The following is a 26,425-nucleotide window of genomic DNA, read 5'->3' as shown; positions in this document are numbered from 1 at the left end:
CATGAACCTGCACCAAACTCCCGAACTGAATCAAATGATTCATGAACCTGCACTGAAGTCCCGAACTGAATCAAATAATTCGCGATCCGGAGTTGCGAACTGAATCAAATGATTCGTGAACCTGCACTGAACTCCCGAACTGAGAAAGAATAGAACTATTTTTTTGCTCAGAAGGTACAGTAAACATTATTTCCATATTCTAGCATCAGGAATATTAAGGTTAATTTAAACTAAAAATCATACTTTTTTGTCATTTTTAGTAGTTTTTTTGTTTATTATTTAGCTATAAATCAGATTAAAAAATCTATAAAAAATCACTTTAAGGCAACAGTAGCAGGATATCAGTTTTTACAGTGTAGAGTCTAGTAATTGTCTTGGGAACACTTTTACAGTTATTGTAAGTAATTTTGTGTGAAATGGTTTTAACTTTAAGTCTGATCAAATATTGATTCAAAATAGAAATGTTAAAATTGCAAATAGGTCATTCCGGTCATATATACACAGTTTACATACTACATATATGCTGTTCTGAACACAGCTCATCTGGCCTAGATGTGTGTATAGTTTCCTCATTAGTGTATGTAGGTCAGGTGGCCTTTAGAGGACACAGGTTTCCTCCAGTCTGTTTGTGGCACAACACAGCAGCAAATGAATTACACACGGAGGAAAAAACTAACTATTCAGCAAAAAACAGACTTTGAATAATTGTGGGCAGGAAAAGTGAACGTAACACCTTCATCAAAGCAGCGCTCAGGGATTTGGCGGCGAACATATTTACGTCAATTCAGATCAGCCAATCAGCTGCGAGATTGAGGCTATGCTTTAGATACAGTAAACTGACCAAAAAAAAATGAAAACAACATTTGTCTCTACTTTATTTACAACAGAAACTCTTTGGTTGCATGGGTTATCTATGTGCAAGTAGGACAAAGACATCTGGGTTTCTGCAGGTTTTAAAGAGTCTTCAGAAGGTGATGGCATTAAATGTTGCATACTCTGCAAAAAAAAAAGAAAAAGAAAAAATCCTCAGAATTTTTGTCTTGTTTCCCTCTTCCATCTTTTTTCCATCTTTTCTCCTCCACCTGTTTTTTTCTCACAATGCAGACGCAACGAGTGTTTTTCTGTCCGGTGGTCATGCCTTAACTTTGCAAATTGCAGTATTGCATTAGTATTGCATCCTTCTCATGGGCATTTCATAGTTTTTGACTTTTCAGTCTGAGGTAACTCTCTTCTTTGGCTCATTTTATCTGTAAAAGAAAATGTGCCTAATAATTCTGCACACCTGAATATGAGGAGTTTTTCACGTCCAGCCTTCATGGACAATTATATATCGCAAAATGAATAGTAGTTATTAAGATTGATGTGGTTTGGAATCGGTCAAATGTGCTTGGAAAAAAAATATGACCACAATATCAACGTGCCTAATAATGATGCACACATAAATGCACTTTTTTTTTTTTTTTTTTACAGTTTCTCTGTAAACATCACTTTTATTTGACTCAAGTATATGCATCTTGATTTAAGAACATTTTCATTAAACAAGACAACAGCACTTTTTTTGCTCAGAATGTACAGTAAACGTTATTTCTATATTCTAGCATCAGGGTTAATAAAGGTAATTAAAACTAAAACCATAAAAAAAAAAAAATAGATTTTTTTTACTTGGTTTTAAAACTGACATGAATTTACCTTCATGAAACCTGAGGAAACCAGGGTTCGTACAGATATTGTCAAAGACTTTTGCAAACACTATTTTTTAGTTTTCAAGGACAGAGTTTGCACTTATCAAACAATGTGTTCTCTTTGATGATTCTTTTACTAGTGAATCACTTAAAATGAATGATGCGCTGGCGTTAAGAAGTAAATTAGTATATACTAAAATAACCACACATATAATATTTGTAAATAAATTAATTTTATTTGAGACAGATGGGAAAATAGAGTGGCTGTGCGTTGTGTCTCTCCGGTGCTTCCAGTGTGGACAGCTGTCTGTAATGCGATCGATCTAGTTTGTCTCTGTTATTATTATGTTTATAAAGCCATGCCGTTGATGATAAATGTTACATTTTATTCATTTAATATAATCCTTTCCTCTTAAAAACCCAGCAGTGATTGTGACAGCAACAACAGAGCTGCTGCAGAACTTTAAAAGACATTTATTTTTTTAAATGTTGCACTAAACTGTACTGAAATCCCAAAAGAAAATGAACATAGTGAAACACAAACACACACATATATCCCAAAATAGACCCGATTCTGGTTTCTTTTTACTGCAGTTAAATCTCTTTTTCTCATAGCAAGCTGTGAAAAGTCTCTGTCTTTATTTCTCCTCTCAGGTTCATCGGTGAGGATAAAAGGGCAACAGTGGGACATCCTGCTCGATCAAGAACAAGGTAAAAAAATAACAACAAATCCCTCCAACAACACATTTTCAGTCCCAGCAAATCCCGACTTGATGAACATTCACAAAGCAAGTCTGGGTCGAACATAAACACTGTTTATTTTTCCAGAATTTATTCCAAAAGAAAGTGCTGCAGACCTATAAACTCTTTTTTTTTTTATGAACAATAACACTCTGTCCTCTGACGCTTAAAGATCAAGTTCATTCGGGAAAAGAAACTAAATGAAACCAAATCGTGTCCGATAGCGAGACACAAGCGCCGTGCGACTTTGGAAACAAGCTTTAACCTGACGGTGCGCCGACGCTCCTATGTCAAAATGTGTAGCGGATATTTCTCTGTAAGTGCCTTGACTTCACTTGGATTGTGCGAGGGGGAAACCGACGAAGGGCAGTTGCATTTCTCACTTCCATCTGCATAGTGCGGAGCGGCAGCATTCATTCACTCGGCGTCGCGTCGGAGAACTGAAATGGCAAAGTAAATATCTAAGGTGCTTCGCCCTCTTGTCGAAGGATGGGAACGTGGAGACGGAAGACTGGCGTTCTAGCTGGAGCGGCACTGAACCTGGTTGTCCGAGCTTTCCTCGTCATCCGAGCCCTCTGTGCCTCTGCTGCTCAGACCTGTGATGCGGTAGCCCATGTTCAACAGCATCACCTCCAGCGGATCCGCGTTCATGCGCCTCTGGTTGGCTTGAGCCGCGCCCTCCATGTCCTCCACCACCCGACAGTTCTCGTTCTCCGACTGGTGATCCATAAATCATAACGGACAGAAGACAAAACAAGTTATGTTTACCTTAAGATACATACTTTTCAAAAATATATAAATTCATTGCTCTGGAGTGAATGGGTGCCGTCAGAATGAGATTCCAAACTGCTGATAAAAACATCACAATAATCCATCAGTCCATCAGTTAACATCGCTTCCTCCAGTGAAAAAGTCACTCTCACATCAAAATCCAGCCATATTTTTGTTTAGAGCTGTTTTGGCTTGTAAACGGAGCTTGATCTGTGCAGATTTCTCTCCTGATACAGACCAGATCCCTTTTTCCACTGGAGGAAGTGTTTTTGTAGATTATGCACTCAATGTACTGGAGTTAAAAACGACCTAATGATGGATTTGTTTTAGGTTTTGTCTTCTCAAGATGTGAACTGATGGACTGGAGTGGTGTGGATTATTGTGCTGTTTTTATCAGCTGTTTGGACTCTCATTCTGACGGCACCCATTCACTCCAGAGGATCATTGGTGAGACAGTTATGTAATGACACATTTATACAAATTTGATGAACAAACGATGCATGCTTCAAAGTTCCAATCTGAATACAATTATTTGTGATCCTTGCTCCAAAGTCCTGATCCAAATCAAACTATTCACAATCCGCTCTCCAAATTCCCAATCTGAATCAAATGATTCGCGTTCCGATCTGAATCAAAATGATTTCCGTTGCAAACTTCTAATCTGATTAAAATGATTCTCGTTTCATGTTCCCATCAAAATCAAATGATTCCGGTTCTGAAGTACTGATTTGAATCAAATGATTTGTGTTCTGAAGTTCCGAACTGAATAAATTGATTCGCAATCTATGCTACGAAGTCCTGATCTGATTCAAATGATTTGTGATCCATGTTCCGAAGTCCTGATCTAAATCAAATGATTCACATTCCAAATTCCCAATCTGAATCAAATGATTCGCATTCCAAAGTTCCGATCTGAATCAAATGATTCGCAATCAGAAGTTCCGATCTGAATCAAATGATTTCCGTTGCAAACTTCTAATCTGATTAAAATGATTCTCGTTCCATGTTCCCATCTAAATCAAATGATTCCGGTTCTGAAGTACTGATTTGAATCAAATGATTTGTGTTCTGAAGTTCCAAACTGAATAAATTGATTCGCAATCTATGCTACGAAGTCCTGTTCTGATTCAAATGATTTGTGATCCATGTTCCGAAGTCCTGATCTAAATCAAATGATTCACATTCAGAAGTTCTGATCTGAATCAAATGATTCACGTTCTGAAATACCGATCTAAATCCAATGATTTGTTTTCCAAAATTCCAATCATAAATTACCTGATTCGTGATTCATGCTCTGAAATCCCAATCTGTATTAAACTATCTACAATGTATGATCTGAAGTCTCAATCTGAATTAAATGATTCACAATGCATGCTCCAAAGTCCTGATCTGATTCAAATGATTCACATTCTGAAGTTCTGATCTGAATCAAATGATTCACATTCTGAAGTTCTGATCTAAATCAAATGATTCGCATTCCGAAGTTCTGATCTGAATCAAATGATTCACATTCTGAAGTCCTGATCTGAATCAAATGATTCACATTCTGAAGTCCTGATCTGAATCAAATGATTCACATTCTGAAGTCCTGATCTGAATCAAATGATTCGCATTCCGAAGTCCTGATCTAAATCAAATGATTCACATTCCGAAGTTCTGATCTGAATCAAATGATTCGCATTCCGAAGTTCCGATCTGAATCAAATGATTCGCAATCAGAAGTTCCGATCTGAATCAAATGATTTCCGTTGCAAACTTCTAATCTGATTAAAACGATTCTCGTTCCATGTTCCCATCTAAATCAAATGATTCCGGTTCTGAAGTACTGATTTGAATCAAATGATTTGTGTTCTGAAGTTCCAAACTGAATAAATTGATTCGCAATCTATGCTACGAAGTCCTGATCTGATTCAAATGATTTGTGATCCATGTTCCGAAGTCCTGATCTAAATCAAATGATTCACATTCAGAAGTTCTGATCTGAATCAAATGATTCACGTTCTGAAATACCGATCTAAATCCAATGATTTGTTTTCCAAAATTCCAATCATAAATTACCTGATTCGTGATTCATGCTCTGAAATCCCAATCTGTATTAAACTATCTACAATGTATGATCCGAAGTCTCAATCTGAATTAAATGATTCACAATGCAAGCTCCAAAGTCCTGATCTGAATCAAATTATTTGTGATCCGCACTCCAAAATCCCAATTTGAATCAAATGATTCACGATCCACGATCCGAAGTCCCGATCTGAATCAAACGATTCAAATGACACATTTCCATATACATTTCAGATGGCCTGAGATTATCAAAATAAACATTAGTTGCAGCCACAGTTTAAAGTAAATATTAAAAGAAAACCAATGAATCATGAGTCAGTTCGTACCTCCGGTCTGGGGTTCCAGAGCCGCACCACGGGGTCGATGCCGCTTGTTGCCAGGAAGCAGTAGCTGGGATGCGGCTGCAGGCAGTTCACTATAGACTCGTCCCCCTGTAAGATCCGCACCAGGTTCGTCGTCTCTTTATCCCAGATGAAAAACGAGCCGTCGTCTGAACCGCTCACAATGTACTGGCCTTTACTGTAGAGAGACAACTGAATGAGTCTAGTGTTGCCGTCTCATACATCCTCATTTAGCAACACAAGATGTTTCAAAATTATCTTACATGTACATTTTTAATTTACCAGGGTTCGTACACATATTGTTAAATGACATTCCAGAACTTTTAAGACCTTTTCAAGCACTTATCAAACAATACCTTCTCTTTCAAATTCAAAAAATTAAAGGTTAAATAGATAAATAAAATACATTAATAAAACAAAATAAAGTGAAGCACATGCAAAGTATTATTACTAAAGAATTACAGAGTATACTACACTTTCACTATAGCAAACCCATGGATTTGTATTTGTGTATACTTTTTTTTTTTTTTAATAACTGTACTGCCTTCATTGTTTGAAGTTTTCAAACAACGCTCCAGTGTTTCGAACCGAATCAAATGATTCATGCTCCGAAGTCCCGATCTGAATCAAATGACACATTTGATTTTGAGTATTGCAAACCATTAGATTTAGATCGGGACTTCAAATTGCGTATCACAAATCATCTGATTTGAATCATTTAATTCAAACCCGTTCCGATCTGAATCAAATTATTTACAATACATGCTCCGAAGTGATTTAAAGTCCCTATCAAAATCAAATGATTCACAAACCCACTCCGAAATTCTGATCTGAATCAAATGATTTGCATTCCTCGCTCCAATGTCCTGATCTAAATCAAACGATTTCAGATCTGTGCTCCGAAGTTCTGATCTAAATCAAATGATTCGCAAACCATTATTTCAGATCAGGACGGATCACAAACCATTTGATTTAGATCGGGATCTTGTATCACGAATCACTTGATTTGAATCATTTAATTCAAACCAGTTCCGATCTGAAATGATATACAATCCATGCTCCAAAGTCCCAATCTGAATCAAATGATTCAGATACGCATTTAGATTGGAGCGCTTTAAAACAGTGAATCATTTTACGACGCATTGATTTAACTGATTCAGAGTTTCGAAAAGCTCTGTTTCACCCATCACTACATGCTTTTTAAAATCATTACAAGCCATTTTGGAATTCAAATCTTTTAATTTGATCTGGGTTTTGCTAGTGAATCGCTTAAAATAAATGATCAAAGTCACAAGTTTGAATCAATCGGAGCGGTTCCAGTGCAAATGACTCACTCAATTGATTTGGTTCATCTGTTTCTCTTTTTTCACGTCTTCAGCCATGTTTACAAGACATTGTCAGTACTACTAATGGCTTAGCTCACTAGTTTTATGACATTAACTGAAATTAACCAAAAAAAGTATGATGTTTTTTGAATTCGGCGAGAAAAGATATGCGCTTGTTAAAAGATCAAACACTTATTTGAATTCAAGCACTTTTCAAGTATCCTACTTCTTCAGGAATACTGGTATTTTCAAGGGTTTTCCAGGCCTTAAATTGTAAAAGTCAAATTCAAGTACTTCCACAAACCCTGATTTACATACAATACTAACCTAGTTGAACATTTCCAAACGTACCCTTTAATCAATTTGGCAGATGCTTTTATGCAAAGCAACTTTCAATGCATGCAACCTTTTATCATTCATGCATTCTCTGGGAATCGAACCCATGAGCTGGTGTTGCTAGTGCCATTACTCTACTGTTTAAACTACAAGAATGCATTATTCTAACCAAAGTGCATTCAAAATGTGTAATGTAAAAACAAAAATACAGTAAAAAGTTCAATAATTAAGGTGTACAGCTGAAGTTGACGCCATTAAAACATCTCAATATTAACATAGACCTGATTCAGGGAATAATGTGTCAGTAAACTGACCTTCCGAAGAAGTTAGCTTCCTTAATATCAGTGGTGGTGTTACAGTGGCCGCAGTAGCGATGCTTGTAGTCGAAGCTTCGCTCTCTCAGGACGATCTCGTCCTCCGGGATGGACTCCTTCCGGCTGAAATTATGGAAACGGATGGAGCTGTTCCCCTTCTTGTCGTCAGCTGCAGGCATGAAAAACATGCAGAGAGAGCTGATTATTATCTAAATGCATGCACAAACAACATCCAAGATCCAAGACTGAACCTACAGGAGTCTGTTTTGGAGAAGAGGGCCGCCTTGATGTCTTTGTCGAGCGCGTCGCATGCGCTGCTGTGCGCCTGCTCCGGAAACTTGCCCTTGAAGTCATCAAGACACTCCAGAGCCTCAGCCACGTACTTGAGCTCAAACAGGCAGCGCGCTAAACGGAAGTGTGCCTTCAGATGACCCGGGTTCAGAGACAAGGCCTTCAGACAGTCCCGCAGCGCGTCGTAGTGATCGCCGTCCCTGAGAAAACAATGCGACCACCGATTAAAACACTGATTATTGAGGCAAGCCATTGATTTTTCATCAGGGTTTCCGCGAGGCGTTAAAAAGCAAGTCATTAAACGAACTGAGAGAAAATTAAGGCCTTAAATAGCATTAAAAGTCTACAGGCATTAAATATTTCAGATGGTTTGGAAGAAAAAGCACAGGTATATTTGGAGCAATAGTCAAAAATACACTGCATGGGTCAAAATTGTTAATTTTATTTTATGCCAAAAATCATTAGGATATTAAGTAAAGATTATGTTCCATGAAAATATTTAGTAAATTTCCTAGGGAAAATATATCAAAACATAATTTTTATTATTAATGTGCATTTGCTAAAAACTTCATTTGGACAACTTTAAAGGCAATTTTCCCAATATTTTGGATTTTTTGCACCTAACAATATACACTACTGTTTAAAAGTTTTGGGTCAGTAAATTTGTATTCTTTTTTTTTTTTAAAGAAATTAATACTTTTATTCACCAAGGACAAATTAATTAGTAACATTTTTAATGTTACAAAAGATTTAATTTTTTATAAATGCTGTCATATTGATTTTATTCATCAAAGAATTCTGAAAAATAAAATGTATCATGATTTTCACAAAAATATGAAACAAAAAGTGTTCAATATTTATAAGAATCATGATTAATGATTGTGCACCAATAATCATAACAGGAAAGAAATGATAAAAATTAATACTTATATTTAGCAAGGATGCTTTAAATTGATCAAAAGTGATGAAAAAGACATTTATAATGTTACAAAAGATTTCTATTTCAGATAAATGCTGTTCTTCTGAACCTTCTATGCATTAAAGAAACCTGAAAAAAATCAGTTTTCAAGAATAATAAATGTTTTTTGAGCAGCAAATCAGCATATTAGGATGATTTCTGAAGGAATAATGTGACACTGAAGACTGGAGTAATGATTTGCACCACAGGAATAAATTACAGTTTAAAATATATTTACTATTTTAAATTAGTGAGCAGAAGAGACTTGTTTTAAACATAAAATTTGACCGGGTGAATATTTATATTATATATGGGTCGTGCATAGCACAAAAAAAATAATAAAAAGGCATTAAATTGCATTAGAAACCCTGTTCATGCATTGGTCAAATTGAAGCTATTTTTCTTATCGTACCACTTTCTCTTCATGTACGCCGCGGCGCGGTTTCCGTACAGCATGGCGTTGTGTCCGGCCTCGTGGATGCCCAGACTGTAGAGCTGAATGGCTTGAGTCCACTGCTGTCGCGCGAAAGCATCATTAGCCTGCTGCTTGATCCTCTCCAGATTCGGAGGAAGATCATTGGAGCCGCTGGAGACGCAAACACAGACATTGACCACAACTCAGACTCAATCAATGAGGCAGTCAGCATAACACGCATAAATCAATCCTACCTGGAAACTTTAGCCAGTTTGAGGCGGCTCGCAGGAAGATGAATCCCATTGGACACACCGTTGGTCGTCTTGCCATTTTGTACCTCTGCCATGAACAAAAACCAATCAGGAGTAGATCATTAGTTTGACGACTCCTTATTGACTTCCTTGTCTCGTTGTTTGTGAGTATAGTTAGTAGCGTCTCTCATTTAAACTTCAGTAGTTAAACGTTGAAAGTTTGATACATGTGACACTAGAGAACCAGTTTGATATATTTGTTGCAATAGTCAAAAATACATTGTATCAAAATGTAGTCAAAATGATACATTTTTCTTTTATGCCAAAAATCAGACGGATATCAAGTAAAGATCATGTTCCATGAAGATATTTCATTTGGACAACTTTAAAAGACAATTTTCTCAATATTTAGTTTTTTTTTTTATGCACCCCTTAGATTCTAGATTTTCAAGTAGTTGCATCTCAGACAAATATTGTCCTATCATAACAATCCAAACATCAATTGAAAGCTGATTTATTCTGCTTTTTGGAAAATTATAGGAACATTTTTGGAAAATTAAGAAATACCGAAATAATGAGCCTTATTAAAAAAAAATTTAATTAAATGTTCATTTACTTTACAGAATATTTATTAAAACTATTAGAAATAAGAAATTATTTGAACTTCATAAAAAAATAGCAATTTATATTCATTTTACAAAAAAAAGAAATAGCAATTAAATAAATAAAAATATTTAGTTTTTAAATAAAATTAAAGCAATGAAGTATATTTATTTTGCAAAATATTTACTAAAATGTAGATTTTTTTTTTATGACTGGTTTTGTGGTCCAGGGTCACAAATTTCTGTGAATCAAACTCTGTTTCAACGAATCAACTGATTGATTCATTTGCATCATCACTGCAACAGTGTTACTTTAGTATCATTGAGATGCAATTATAGTTATCAATTTTATAAAATAGATTTTGAATTATTTTTTATTTTTTATATTTTCTGTTTTTATTTTAATTAAAATTCAGATTGGAGTTGCGTTGGAGTGTCAACACTTGAAAATAGCAGTATTCCTATGAATATTGACTAACAAGAATAATTTCGGCTTCTACGACAGCATTTACTACAAAATCCTGTTTCCACCACTGAATAAAAAAATCAAAAGTGACTTATTGTGACTTTTTATCTCACAATTCTGACCTTTTTTCTCTGAATTGTCAAATATAAACTTGCAATTGCAAGTTATAAAGACAGAATTGCAAGATATAAAATCACAATTCTGATAAATAAAGTCTGAATTGTAAGATAAAAGTCAGTTGTGAGTTATAAAGTCAGAATTGCAAGAAAAAAACAACAACAATTTTGTGATATAATCTTCATATCTCTGAGAAAAAAGTCAGAATTCTAAAATGTAAACTCGCAACTGTGAAAAAAAGTCAGAATTGTGAGATGCAATTACCTTTATTTTTTTATTTAAAAAAAAAAATGGGAAAGGGCTTTCATAATTCACGTCTTACCTGAAGACGTGTGGCATTTTTTGGGCAGCAGAAAGGTGTACGGCTTCTGTTTGAACGTCAGATCAAATAAATACACCTGCAAACAGAAAGCAGCATCGTGTGAGCGCATCGAACATCTTCAGCGCTTTATATTATCAACGGAGAGAGTCAAGCGTCACTAGTTCACCTGTTCTCCTCCCATGTTTACCAGCAGCTCAGTGCCGTCAGGACTGAACGTAACATAGGTGGCCACCAGAACTCGTAATCTGTTATTATAGTCAGGAAGCTTCACTGGTAAGTGACCTACAAGCAGAGAAATATCTATTAAATGTGGTTTTCATTATACAGAAGCTCATCCATGAGAAACACAGCAATACTGTCAACAAACCTGCCACATAGTACTGTCCGGCACCGTCCGGTATCGATTTCCGCTTGTCGCAAAACGTGTGAACGCCAGCCGAGGTACTCTGACTCATAGACTTCCTGAAAGAAGGTTGACAAAAGTCTAAGATTAGACACTGAAGAAAACATTCCTCACATTAATAACATGGATTTAGAACCAAGACTTCTATTTATTATATTTTCTGAAATATAAATGACATCTGAAATGTCCTGCAACGTCACACATACGATTCACATTTTCAATACTTATTAATGATAACTATAATAAAATCAAATATCAAAAAGCATTTTGATTCACCCAGTCAAAAGGCAACATTATTTAGTTTAGGTTGAGCTAAAATAACAAACTAAATTAAAAATCTTTACTAATTATACAGACAAAAAATAAGTCAAAATCCACAGCAAAATTATTAAAACTTTAACTAAAAATCTAAAAACAAAAACCAATTTAAAATGAAAACTGTAAGACTATTACAGTGATACTAAAATAACGCCAGTAGTTTCAGTTTCTTTTTAAATCATTTTACTCTTGCCGTTTATGCCAATACATTTATAATAATGCTATAAAATGAATGTTCATTTAATACTTTTATTTGCAGTTTTGTTCTGAATACCCTTAAATTTAAAGGATTTGTTGTGAAGTGATTAGAACAAAAAAAAAATCTTTATAGTGTAAGGTCTTTTAATTTCCAGCATTATGTCTGAATTTAACAATAAAATGTGATTTATTCACCAGCGGGATAGGTGCGGCTTATTTTCAGGAAAATTAAAGTAATAGTATTTCAAGCAGTATTCTGGCCAAAGATTTTAATTCGAAGAAAAATAAAAATAAATCTGAAGCACTGATGATCTCAAATCTCATTTCTTGCAGGAAAAAAACAGTTTTTTCATGCACCTGTGAAGTTTAAGATTTTGGACTTTTTGGTTTTTCATAAAGTGTTTTTTCAGGCTAGTGGAAAGAAACAACAGAAAAAACAGTTAAATGTTTCTTTTATAGCCTTATCTATTTGTGTCAGTAAATTTCAATTATAATCTATTTTTTTAAAGAACTTTTTCTTCAAATGAGTTTTTTTTCTCATAACACTGGGCCATAAATCTCCACTTCAGTAGCTCTTACACACACCAAACTTTACATTTTTATATTTACATTTGTCAATATCCTGAAGGTTTTTACAGAGGGATTTGTTCATATTTGATTTGCTTGATTTTATACATTTTACTCCCCCAAAAATTGTCAAAAATATAGTGTTTTCTGAATAATGGCATGACCCAAAATTCCCTCTGTTTGACTAAACTAGAATTTTAAAACTGACTTCATCCAGTGTTTAGATGTTTGTACTAGAAATGTATGCAATTAGCGCATATTTGAACCTAGCTTTTTAGAAAACTTGTAATACAAAAAATGTTTGCAACTATCAAAGTAATCAATCAACTGGATAAGTAAGGTGATAACTATTAGTTAATTTTTTTACCCTATTCACCTGCAGTGTCTCACCTAAATTTAACAAAAGTGAATGAGATTTGAGAGCTGCTGCAGAAAGGAAGTTTATTTGTGAATTATTCCTTTAATGATAATGAAATGACCTGTGATTGTGGATCATTCTGATGTCGTAGAGCCGGACGAAGGGCCCGTTGGCTCCCACAGCCAGATAGTTGTTGTCACGAGGGTTGACGGCCAGACATTTGGCTTCCACAAGCTGTCCGCAATACTCCGTCAGATCGATTAACACCTCTGAGCGCTTACTGCTCTCTCTCAGATCATACTGCCTGATGGGGAAAAAACAGACCACAGACATGTACCATTGATTGACGCTTCATTGGGAATTTCTGTGCGAAATGCAGATTTTGCAATAAGTTTGAGTTGGTTATGCAGATTCAAAAGTGACTTCTGCAAGAACTTTGGCCAAAAAAATCTCCATTTTACAATTTTGCATCTTCAGGCACTTACTTTTAAAAAGCTGTATTTGATCCTCTCAATAAATAAGCTTTCTAGTGATGTATGGTTTGTTAGGATAGGACAATATTTGACCGAGATACATCTATTTGAAAATCTGGAATCTGAGGGTGCAAAAAAATCAAAATACTGAGAAAATCACCTTTAAAGTTGTCCAAATTAAGTTCTTAACAATGCATATTACTAATCAAAAATTACATTTTGATAGGTTTACAGTAGGAATTTTACAAAAAAATCTTCATGGAACATGATCTTTACTTAATACCCTAATGATTTTTGACATAAAAGAAAAATCAATAATTTTGACCCATACACTGTATTTTTGGCTATTGCTACAAATATACCCCAGCGACTTAAGACTGGTTTTGTGGTCCAGGGTCACATATGCATTGCTAAGAACTTCATTTGAACAACTTTAAAGGTGATTTTCTCAATATTTAGATTTTTTGCACCTTTGGATTTCAAATAGCTGCATCTTGGCCAAATATTGTCCATACATCAATGAAGAGTTTATTTATTCAGCTTTATAAACTCAGTTTAAAAAAACGGACCCTTATGATTAATTTTGTGGTCCAGGGTCAAAAAAAAGAAGAGACATTTAATATTTCTTCTTTACTGAAATAACTAAAATTAAACCTGATACAAAAATGTATAAAAACAATATGGACAATATTAAAAATAATAGAATAAAAGTGACCAAAAAAAAAAAAACCCTACTAAAACATTAACTAAATTCAGGGTGTCCGCGGGGTTGTAAATGAAATTAGCTAAAATTAAGGGCATTAAAAAGTATTAAAAAGTAATGCCATCTGACGAGGTATTTTAGATACATTTTCAATTTGTGTGAAGTGCAGACCTTTCTTCTAAAATTTGTGTGGATTTATTTATATGTTGAGAGTAGGACCTGAGCGATATCAAGTGAGCGCTTGTTTATTCAGCTTTACGAATCTATTTATCAATTTATAAATCAGTTGGTCTGCAGATTTTGCAATGATTTAAAAGTGACTTGGCCAAAAAAAGCTCCTTTTTAAAAATGTTTGCATCTTCAGGCACTTATTTTTAAAAAGCTATATTTCAGCTTGTGTGTCCTCTACGTGTAAAGCACTGAATCCTGCAAGGATGTTGGCTTTGGCGTTAGACGGAGACCTGCTGTGTGCTTTCATGTCCACACATCATTCAGTGGCGTCCCCCGATGGGGCAGACTAGCCTGCAGCCAACACAACATCTGGAGAAACACAGTTTTCAAGGGCACATAGCCATTCCCATGAGTCTCATTAACCTCGAGGAGACGTATGACTGAACGTCTGCTGGAGGCTTGAGGCTCTGTTCCTTTGAGAATGACACTGAACACGACTAGACGGACGTCAGCGCCTTATTCTGGAACCGCCTACTTAGTGTTAGTTCAGGAAAGCTGACTGGAGATTATTTATTATTTTTATCTAAAACTAAAACCATCAAAAACATTTTTATTTGAAATAAAATACATTTCAACTGGACTTAAATCAAATGTGACCCTTGAGCATAAAACCAGTCTTATGTTGCATGGCTATAGTTCCAGAAATAGACAGAAACACATTGTATGGGTCAAAACGATCCGATTTTGTCAAAAATCATTGGGATATTAATATGTTCCATGAAGATATTTAGTAAATTTCCTGCCATAAATATATCAAAACGTAATTTTTGATTAGTGATATGCATTGCTAAGAACTTCATTTGGACAACTTTAAAGGAGGTTTTCTCAAAATTGAATAAAAGTGACAACACAGAAAAAAAATTATCTAAAATAAAATAAATAAAAATAAAAATATGGAAATATAAAAAGACTCAGGAATTCACTTTTTTTGTCAGCCAAAACCCTTAGATGTAAAAAAAAATAAAAAATACTTGAAGTACCTTTAGTTAATATTTTAATAATTTAACAATGCATTTGCATTTTCACAGTTCTCTGAAGTTGCTAATAATTATATGTGACCCTGGACCACAAAACCAGTCTTAAGTAACAGATATATTTGTAAATTGCCAAAATAGGCAAAAGTACATTGTATGGCTCAAAATTATAGATTTTTCTTTGATGCCAAAAATCATTAGGATATTAAGATCATGTTCCATGAATATATTTTGTAAATTTCTTACTGTAAATATATCAAAACTTAATCTATTAGTACTAGTATGTTTTAACTCTAATTAAAAAAATAAAGCCAGAAATATTTACATTTCAATATAAATTACAATTATACTGTAAAATACAAAAAAATACTATTAAATTATGAAATGTTGTTTAATTAAACTGCAGTCTCTGATTTGATGACCACACTAAGATATATCACGATTATCATTTTTCATTTTCATTTATTTATTTTAATTTTAAAGATGTATTTTTTTGTTTGTATTTTTTCCTTGAATTTGGATAAGCACTGCCCATTTTAATTTTACATTAACTATAATTGATTAATAGCTTTTCTTTGACTCAAAAAAAGCCAAAATGACATCTGAAGCTGAAACTACAGTCCAAATAAAGCTTTTCTTACTTAGACTTTTTGTCTTGTTTCCAGCCAAAATATCTAAAAATTCTTAATCAAGAAGGATTTTCTAGATGAGTAAACATTGTTTTGTTTTCAGAAAAAACAAGTCAAAATTAAGTGTGTTCTTGCTTGAAACAAGCGAAATAATCTGCCAATGGGGTAAGAAAAATAATCTTGTTTTCTGTTTGAAATACGATTTTTTTTCTTAACCCATTGGCAAATTATTTTGCTTGTTCTACGCAAAACCTCACTTCATTTTGACTTGTTTTTTCTGGAAACAAGACAGTAATTTTACTCGTCTAGAAAATCTTTCTTGATTTAAGAATTTGTAGATATTTTGGCTGACATAAAGTAAGAAAAGCATTTTTCTCAGTGTGAACTCTGCGTACCGGATGACTCCATCCTCAGCTGCGCTCCAGAAGGTGTTGGGCCACATGGGAGCCGTCGCGATGCGTTTGACACGGTTCGTGTGATCTGAGAACATGTGAATGGTCTCCTTGGCCGTCAGGTCGTGCACGTGCACCTTGGTGTCTGCGGCTCCTGTGATTAAGATCCGGTCATCGGAGTGCGGCAGGAACTGCAAACACACATTCATAAATGAGGATCTACATTCCGTGGTGTTTAACAGAAGCAGAAGACAAATCCCTAACGTGGACTTCACCTTCACTGAGAAGATGTTGGCTGCGTGTCCGGTGTGCATAGTGATGAGCTTGGTGTGCCGGAAGGGATCCCAGATGATGGCGTGCTGGTCGTCTGAACCGGAGGCCAGGAGACTAGAAAGAACAAACCCAGTGAGTTTATGAAGAGAGACTATGAGACGTGAAGAACTCTGGGATTGAACACTGAAACTTACTCTCCTCTCTCGTTCCACTCCAGACAGTTGACGCAGCCTGAGTGACCCTGAACACAGACAGATTACAACATAGGAGCATAAATTTTGACTGTTTTTGCAATCAAATGATTCGCGAACTCGCACCAAAGTTCCGAATTGAATTAAATGATGCACAAATTATCAAATGATTGTAGTTCCTGGTGCCAAAGTTCCGAACTGAATCAAATGATTTGCGAACTTGAACCAAAGTTCCGAACTGAATCAAATGATTTGCGAACTTGAACCAAAGTTCCGAACTGAATCAAATGATTTGCGAACCTGAACCAAAGTTCCGAACTGAATCAAATGATTTGCGAACCCGAACGGAAATTAAGAACTGAATCAAATGATTCGCAAACTGGCGCCAGTATTCCAAATTGAATCAAATGATGCACAAATTATCAAATGATTGTAGTTCCTGGTGCCAAACTGGAGCCAAAGTTCTGAACTGAATCAAATGATTTGCGAACTTGAACCAAAGTTCCGAACTGAATCAAATTGTTTCCGAACCTGAACCAAAGTTCCGAACTGAATCAAATGATTTGTGAACTTGAACGAAAGTTCCGAACTGAGTCAAATGATTTGCGAACTTGAGCCAAAGTTCCGAACTGAATCAAATGATTTGCGAACTTGAACCAAAGTTCCGAACTGAATCAAATGATTTGCGAACCCGAACGGAAATTAAGAACTGAATCAAATGATTCGCAAACTGGCGCCAGTATTCCAAATTGAATCAAATGATGCACAAATTATCAAATGATTGTAGTTCCTGGTGCCAAACTGGAGCCAAAGTTCTGAACTGAATCAAATGATTTGCGAACTTGAACGGAAATTAAGAACTGAATCAAATGATTTGCGAACTTGAACCAAAGTTCTGAACTGAATCAAATGATTTGCGAACTTGAGCCAAAGTTCCGAACTGAATCAAATGATTTGCGAACTTGAGCCAAAGTTCCGAACTGAATTAAATTGTTTCCGAACCTGAACCAAAGTTCCGAACTGAATCAAATGATCTGCGAACTTGAGCCAAAGTTCTGAACTGAATTAAATTGTTTCCGAACCTGAACCAAAGTTCCGAACTGAATCAAATGATTTGCGAACTTGAGCCAAAGTTCCGAACTGAATCAAATTGTTTCCCAACCTGAACCAAAGTTCCGAACTGAATCAAATGATTTGCGAACTTGAACGAAAGTTCCGAACTCATCTTTTCACACTGAGGACAACTGAGGGACTCATATGCAACTATTACAGAAGGTTCAAACACTCACTGATGCTCCAGAAGGAAAAAAAACATGCATTAAGAGCCGGGGGTGAAGACTTTTAGAATTTGAAAATCAGGGTAAACTGTAAACTTCTGGGAAACATGTAAGTATCTTCTGTAGCATCTAAAGGGCAGTAATAAATGAAAAAATGATATTTAGGCACATCTCCATTCTGTTCAAAAGTTTTCACCTCCGGCTCTTAATGTATAGTTTTTTCTTCTGGAGCAGCAGTGAGTGTTTGAACCTTCTGTAATAGTTGCATATGAGTCCCTCAGATGTCTTCAACACCTTTTATGTGAAATATCTTATTCAGGTCAATACTAAATAAACAATAACATGCATTTTGTACTGAATGATCCCTCTTAGTTTGCTAAAATAATTAACATTCTGCAGATTCTCAAAGGGGGGTGTAAACTTTTGACCTCAACTGTACAGCTTATTCATGATGCAAACTATATACAGGCGAACATGTGAACTTAGAATATGAACACAACACTCAACTGCACGTTATCACTCAATGCATCAAAGATAAATTCATCATTTTCTTTATAATTGTTTTCTAGGGGATGATGTTTAAATTGGCTTGTTGCATTCATATTCTGGGCTCGTCTGCTTTGCTTCTATTAAAAAACACACAATCATTCATCAATCACCTGTAGTTCGGCCTCCAGCCCCAGACGCTTTATTAACGGGTCGGTCACATGATAGTGTCTCTGGAAGTCCAGAGACCGCTTCTCCTGCACACATGACACAAAGGCATTACATACACTTGCATACACACTGCTGATACTGCTTTATACAACAAAAGTGGTGGATTGTTGTGTTGGAGATTCTTCAAACTTTCTCCTTCAGTGTTCATATGGGTTTGGAATGACATGAGGGTGAGTGAATAATGATGTAAATGAACTATTCCTTTAAATATCATTTTACAGACATTCTGTGTTTTGTAAAATACGGATGAAGACGCTGCTCACCCGGATCTGCCGGTGCAGGAGATCACTCGTGACGTTCCGCAGGGACATGGTCTCACAGCACGTCATCAGCGGACGATCAGGGTTCAGTCAGGTGCCGAAGATCTGCGATCATCTGTGCAATCCAAGCCTCTCGGAGAGGCCAAGCTTCTGGAACGCTGAACACAAGCAAAACCTCATCTGAACAGCCGGTGAAGCTGAATACATCTTGGACAAGTTAGAATTTGATTACTATAAACTATCATTCTGTCACTTCTTAATTATTGCAATGCATGTGTATAAGATCGGATCACTTCTGCAATTATTTAAACACAGATCTACATTTACCTGGTTTGGGAAAATCACGTAAAAGTCCTACAAGTTGACATGCACACAGATGTAGTAGGAGGACTTTTACGTGCTTTTCCCAAACTTGTAGTTTTTGAGACTAGTAGGGATCGGGTAAAACGTGTTTTTAAAACACTCATGGTGGACTTTCAAATGTTCCGATGCAGCGTTTTGCGAGTACATACCCTATTTACACTACTGTAGAAGTTTGGTAAGATTACGTCCACGTTTAGTGGTGCAATTTACGAGATACATCAGATGTTCCATTTACGGCTGTAGCAGGCCATTCGAAAAACTCTAATATCTCCCTCAATGTTCGACTAAGGTAAAATAAACTTCGGATGGGGTATTTACATGGGCTTTGGAGTGCATAGCAATGAAGTCAAATCTACTCCGAACCATCCCTTTAAGGGTTTGTTTATATATCACATTGTAAGAATTAAGGTTTCCTGTCTGTTGTCAGTATTTTCTGATTTTCGGAGTGACAACCATTCATTTTACTATTTAAAATAGTAGTTTCTATTTGAATATATTTTAAAATGTAATTTATTCCTGCGATTTCAAAGCTGAATTTTCAGCATCATTACTGCAGTCTTCAGTGTCACATGATCCTTCAGAAATCAGTCTAATATTCTGATTTGCTGCTCAAAAAACATTTCTTATAATTATTAGGTTAAAAACAGCCAAGTAGAATTTATTTAGGTTTCTTTGATGAATAGAAAGTTAGAAACATCAGTTTTTTTTTGGAAAGCTGCTTTGCAACAATTTTCATTATGAAAAGCGCTATAAAAATAAACTTGAATTATGTCACAAAAGCTTTTTATTTCAAATGAATGCTGATCTTTGGATCTTTCTATTCACCTAAGAAAATTTAAAATATATACTCAACTGTTTTAAAAAATTGATAATAATCAGAAATGTTTATTCTGTATATTAGAAGGATTTCTGAAGGATCAAGACTGGAGTAATGCTGCTGAAAATCCAGTTTGACCAAAGGAATAAATTACATTTTTATTCAGATTCACATATAAAGCAGTTATTTTAAATAGTAAAAATATTTGACAATTTTAGCTCAATTTTAAACCTTGCTCAGCAGAAAAGAACTTATTTTAAAAACATTAAAAACCTTACAGTTCAAAAACTTTTGACTGCTGGTTCACATTTCCAAACACATGTAATGCTAAAAATGTCTGCAATACTGTACTTAATCAACTGGGGATATATGTTGATATCTTTTAGTTGATTTTTATCCGGTGTCTTCCCTTAAACGTCACTTTTTATTAATTATTGACGAATTATTGAAGCACATTCAATAGTATTTGCATATAGCCATACTGTATACACACACAATATTACCGTGTAGCTCACCAAACAGGCCTTAAACCTTTAAAATCAGGCGTTTACAGCACATAAACGCATTTATCTGAATAAAAATCAGATTAATGTGACTGTCAGCTGATTTGACGCGTTCACCAAAACATAAACAACAGCAGACTCCACTAGCATTAGCCGACTAGCGACACCCCAAAACTACACATTTAAGCAAAACCACACACTTCTGACAGCAGACAACGACTCACTGCGTATTATAAAGTATTTAAAGCAAGATCTGTTTACAAATAAACAAATATGAGTGTCGCATATCAGTGAAGTGAGAGTAATGTCGTCTTACCTGAGTCTGTCCGGCCTGATATCTGCGCAGCTCGAGAACGCGATTTTTACGCTGAAAATGCAAAAGTCCTTTCAGTAATCGCTTTAAATGCTTTAACTATCCGATGAACAATGCCTAAAGCTAATAAAGGACTAGTTGTGATGAAGCATTGGTGAGATTTTGAAGCCACGTTATTAACGAGCTTCCTTGACTGAGCGCTGACAGAAGAGGTTGCCAGATCCGCCGAAATGCAGCCGAGCGATCGTCGTCTTTAGCGAAACGACATGCGGATGCTTTCGATTTTGTTATTTTTGTAATTATGTTATGTATTTATTAATTGTATTTATTGATTTAACACAAACATTAAAAAAAAATTAAATACATTTGAAAACTTGTTAATGTGTCAAACCATGCTCTTCAAATTATTTAATTCAATAAAGTAAAAAATACGAATAAATAATTGCAAATCAAATAATTAATATTAAATATAAATTGTTTTATTCCATTTAATGTTTTATTTTACTATTTCTTTTATTAAAATCTTGTTTGTGTACTTTTTTTTTACTTTAAATGTCACTTTTTTGTTTGCACTTTTGCGCTTTGTCACATAAAAAAAAGTTTATTATTATTATTATTATTATTATTATTATTATTATTATTACTATTATTAAATTATATTTTATTTAAATGTTTAATTTTTAATTCAATAAAATAAAATGAAATATGAATAAATGCAAATCAAATAAATAATATTAAATATAAACTATATTTTATATATATTTTTAGTAATTTATATATTTAACTATATTATTAAACTATATTTTATTTTTTGTATTTTTTTTACTTCAAATTTGATTTGTGCACTTTTATATTTTTAAACTTTAAAAATCACTTTTTTGTTAGCATGTTTGCACTTTGTTGTTGCTTTATATGAGAATCGTAAGTAAACAAAAATATTATTTTTATTATTATCATTAAATTAAATTTTAAGTTAATGTTTATATTATTTCTAGTATTTTAATAGACATTTTGTTTGTGCACTTTTGTCTTTTTGTTAGCACTTTTGTACTTTGTTGTCACATTATTTGAAAATCTTAAGTAAAAAAGTGTTGTTGTTATTATTATTATTAAATAATTTTTACTTTATTTTTAAACTTTAAATGTCACTTTTTTTGTTTGCACTTTTCTAGTTTGTCACTTTATGTGAAAATCTTTTTTTAAGTTTATTATTATTATTAAATTATATTTAATTTAATTTAATGTGCATTAATGTGTAAATGCAGCCGAGCGTTCATCGTCTTTAGCGAAACAACATACAGATGCTTTTGATTTTTTGTTATATTTATTAATTGTATTTAAGTTATTTAATTGCATGTATGCAACTTGCAATGAAACTGTAATAGGTCATTATTATTTAAAAAAAATTCAGATACATTTGAAAACTTGTCAACATGTCAAACTATGCACATCTAACTATTACTAAATTATATTTTATTTCAAATCTTGTTTATTTTATTTCTAATAGTTTTAAATATATATATATATATATATATATATATATATATATATATATAATAAAATGACTAAAATTTACATTAATAGGAAAAAGTTGTAAACAAAAAAAAATTGTTCATTCATGTTTAATTTTTTTCTGGTATTTTTCTATGTGAAATTTTGTTTGTGCACTTTTGTACTTTGGTTTCGCTTTATATGAAAATCTTAAGTAAAAAGTTTACTGTTATAATAATTATTATAAGGATATTATAGTTAACTAAACGTATTTCTCATTTTATTTAATTTTTTTTACATTTTCTAATAAATAAATAAATAGGTATTTAAAATGTTTTATATTATTATAAGTAGTAAATTATTTTTATTTCAGTTAATATTTATTTTATTTCTAGCATTTTTTGTTTGTGTACATTTGTACTTTATTTTTCTTTTACTTTAAATGTCACTTTTTTGTTTGCACATGAAAATCTTAAGTAAAAAAGTGGATTATTATGAAATTATATTACTATTTAAAGATTTTTCTAAATAATAAAAATAGTTATATTATTATTAATTATTATTATTCTATTATTATTGATATTTATATTTACATCAATATATAGATGTTTTTAAAATTATTTAATGTAATGTAAACATTTAAAAACCCATATAAACATAATTCAAATTATTTAATTCTGATTAAATATAATGTATTTATGAGAATACTACTCAAATGTGATTTGAACATTTATGCCTGTGAATGAGTATCTGGCAACCCTTACATGTTCTCAAGGCATTTCCTGTTTGAGCAGAATGCACAATTACAAAATAAAAGTCACTAGACAGAACTAGGTGAATAAAAGCAGCAAGTCAATGCAAAACAGTTGTTTAATTTGCACCAGCAAGAACACCTTTATCAGAATACACATCCATTCAGAGAAATATATCTGTTGTTAGTAGTAATGGAGATGTTTGTTTCCTCCAGCAGTGTTAGAGCTTCACATCAGTACTTCTTGATCTGAGACACTTCGTGCAGGTAGGCGATGAACAGTTTGGTTCCTTCGATGTAGTTATATCTGAAAAGCAAGACATAAAACAGTTTATGAATCTGCAGGAAGACACACAGACTGTCCACAGACTCCAGAAGCTCCAGTGACCTGCTGATCTTCTCGTTCTGCGAATGCAGGCCGTCGTCGAAGCCTCCGATGGGCAGCATGATGATGCTCTTTCCTGTCACGTCCTGGAAGCTTCTGGCGATGGGAATCGTGCCTCCTTCGCGGATCAGGTCCGGCTCCACGTCAAACACTACAGGAGAGACACAAGTGCAAACAAACACAGTGATACTCGACATGTTACTCAAATGCACAGCTATTATGAATCCTGCTTATAGAAGTGTTTTTGAAAGTAGAAAATGAAAGGGAATCCACACACACACCAAGAAAGTTCTCAAACTTCCATTCAGAAACAAAATTATGTGTTTATTTATTTTAATATAATTTATTTAATTATAATTTATTTTTTATTATGTTAATATAATTTATTTTAATTATTATTTATTTTATTTTATTTCAATTTTATTATTATTAGTTTATTTTTTATTTAATGTAATTTATTTTATAGTTATTATTCATATATTTTTATTATCTATAATAATATTATATTTTAAATATTTTTTGTAATTTATTTTATTATTATTTATTTTAATATTATTTAATTATTATTAATGTATTTTTCATTATTTATTTTAATTTTATTTTATTATTATTAGTTTAATTTTATTATTTATTAAATATAATTTATTTTATAGTTATTATAATTCATTTATTTTTATTATCTATAATAATATTTATTTTAATATTATTTATTTTATTATTATTCTTTTTAAAATATTTTTGTGAAATGTATTTTATTATTATTTATTTTAATATTATTTAATTTAATTATTATAAAAAAATTCATTGTTTATTTTAATATTATTTAATTTAATTATTATAAAAAATTCATTATTTATTTTAATATAATTTATTTTATTATTATTAGTTTATTTTATTTATTTTATTATAATTTATTTTATAGTTATTATTAATTTATTTTTATTATATATTTTAATATAATTATGTTTTTATTATTCATTTATTTTTTACTTTTAATTTTAATATAATCTATTTTATTATTATTCATTTTTTTATATTTATTTTAATATTATTTATTTTATTATTATTCTTTTTTAAAAATATATTTTATATATAATTTATTTTATTAATATTTATTTTAATATTATTTATTTTATTATTATTAATTAATTTTTATTATTTATTTTAAAAAAAAATTATTATTCATTTATTTTTTTATTATTTAATATAAATTCTAATAACCAATAGTATTAAAGAACAAATGTTTGGCAGCTTGCGGAAATAATTTATATTAAATAGAAACACAAGAAAATACTAAAAACGACAAAATATATAGACATTTAAAAAAAATAATGCAATAAATGATTCAAATCAATCAAAAGTAAAAAAAAAATTATAAAAACTAAATAGACAAAAAACAAATAATAATAATAATAATAAAAAATAATAAAAATGAAAAAACTATAGACGTTAAAAAACATGCTAAAATATCACTAATGACTAAAATATCAAATAAATTAAAATGAAAGTGTTTTTATAAAAAATAAAAACTACACAGACTTAAAACAAAAATAAAAAAATTATATAAAAAAACTGACTACAATTTTAATTAAATTAAAGTGGGGAAACTGTAGATGGTTCGCACTCTGAAAAAACTAGACAAAGTCTTTAACAAAAAGAATCAATTATTTTAATGGAGCAAGAGCAGATGTTTCAGCCATGCAGCTATTCTCAATGCTCATTATGAGAAACATGCAATAAAATTTTAATTAAATTAAAGTGAAAAAAAAAAAAAAATATATATATATATATATATATATATGTATATAAAAATACAAAAAAATAACACAATTATATAAAAAATTATTTTTAAAAAACCTAAACATGAAATAAAATTATTAAATTAAAATAAAATTGATAAAAACTATATATATATATAGTTTTTATCAATTTTATTTTAATTTAATAATTTTATTTCATGTTTTAGTTTTTTTTGTTATTTTTTTGTATATATACATATATATACAAAAAAAATAAAAAAAAAAAATTAAAAAAAAAAATAAAAAAAAAAATTATATATATATATATATATATATATATATATATATATATATATATATATATATATATATATATATATATATATATATATATATATATATATATATATATATATATATATATATATATATGTTTCTCATAATGAGCATTGAGAATAGCTGGATGGCTGAAACGTCTGCTCTTGCTCCATTAAAATAATTGATTATTTTTGTTAAAGACTTTGTCTAGTTTTTTCAGACTAAAAATGACAAAAACAAAACAAAATTTCTCCAATTAAACTGAAAACCAAAAACATAAACTATAGCCTCCGTCAAAATATACAAACTAAAATAGTATCTCAGTACTAGATATTGACTTGTGTGAACTGAATACAATACTTGTATTTTTGCCGGTCCAGACTTGTTTTTCCATATGCATTTTGTTTATAGGGATGTCAAACGATTATTTCTAAAGTTCTAAGTTGCTTAAAACAGCAGCAAAGAACAACAAAATGCAAGTTAAAGACTCACTAAAAAATCATTTGCAATGTTGTTTTGTCACTAAAAACTTGATGGAGGACACTGTGAGACTGTGATTGTCATCGATGAGAGCGGAAGTGAAGCGTGTGGATGGTTCAGCGCCGTACCTCTCTTGACCGCTGCTTTTCCAGCTTCATACAGCGGATGTTTGGGATCGGCCAGCCATGGTTTGGCTCCGATGACCATCGTCACGTTGAGTTTATTGGGACTGTTGCGCTTTGCAAACACCGAGTGCAAATAATCCGTCACCTGGGGTTGAAAGGAGCCGGTTAGACAGTGGTTTC

The 26,425-nt window shown here is 32.4% G+C and overlaps 2 protein-coding genes across 2 annotated transcripts in view; both read right to left on the bottom strand.

The window, feature by feature from the left end:
• Positions 1 to 2,140: 2,140 nt before the first annotated feature.
• On the bottom strand, positions 2,141 to 21,167 carry wdtc1 (WD and tetratricopeptide repeats 1). Its single transcript, XM_073846817.1, has 16 exons — positions 20,960 to 21,167; positions 18,964 to 19,118; positions 18,643 to 18,726; positions 16,710 to 16,756; positions 16,518 to 16,629; positions 16,246 to 16,433; positions 12,962 to 13,144; positions 11,364 to 11,458; positions 11,163 to 11,278; positions 10,997 to 11,072; positions 9,493 to 9,577; positions 9,236 to 9,409; positions 7,830 to 8,065; positions 7,575 to 7,743; positions 5,585 to 5,777; positions 2,141 to 3,140 (listed from the first exon to the last, which is right to left on the bottom strand). Exons 2-16 carry the CDS (start codon positions 19,027 to 19,029, stop codon positions 2,943 to 2,945), a joined length of 2,022 nt encoding a protein of 673 aa, XP_073702918.1. The 5' UTR covers positions 19,030 to 19,118; positions 20,960 to 21,167; the 3' UTR covers positions 2,141 to 2,942.
• A 2,132-nt stretch (positions 21,168 to 23,299) lies between these two features.
• cndp1 (carnosine dipeptidase 1) overlaps positions 23,300 to 26,425 on the bottom strand; it is an 11,101-nt gene continuing 7,975 nt past the window's right edge. The window contains exons 7-9 of the mRNA XM_073846903.1: positions 26,249 to 26,390; positions 23,587 to 23,734; positions 23,300 to 23,505 (exon numbers count right to left, since the gene is read on the bottom strand). Of these exons, the coding sequence (XP_073703004.1) occupies positions 23,433 to 23,505; positions 23,587 to 23,734; positions 26,249 to 26,390 (363 nt within the window). The 3' untranslated portion in view covers positions 23,300 to 23,432. The remainder of the gene's footprint in view (positions 23,506 to 23,586; positions 23,735 to 26,248; positions 26,391 to 26,425) is intronic.

Source organism: Garra rufa, chromosome 9, assembly GCF_049309525.1.
Source record: "Garra rufa chromosome 9, GarRuf1.0, whole genome shotgun sequence".
Lineage (NCBI taxonomy): Eukaryota > Metazoa > Chordata > Actinopteri > Cypriniformes > Cyprinidae > Garra > Garra rufa.
Note: the sequence above shows the minus strand (reverse complement) of the source record. Positions and strands in the feature narration are given on the sequence as shown.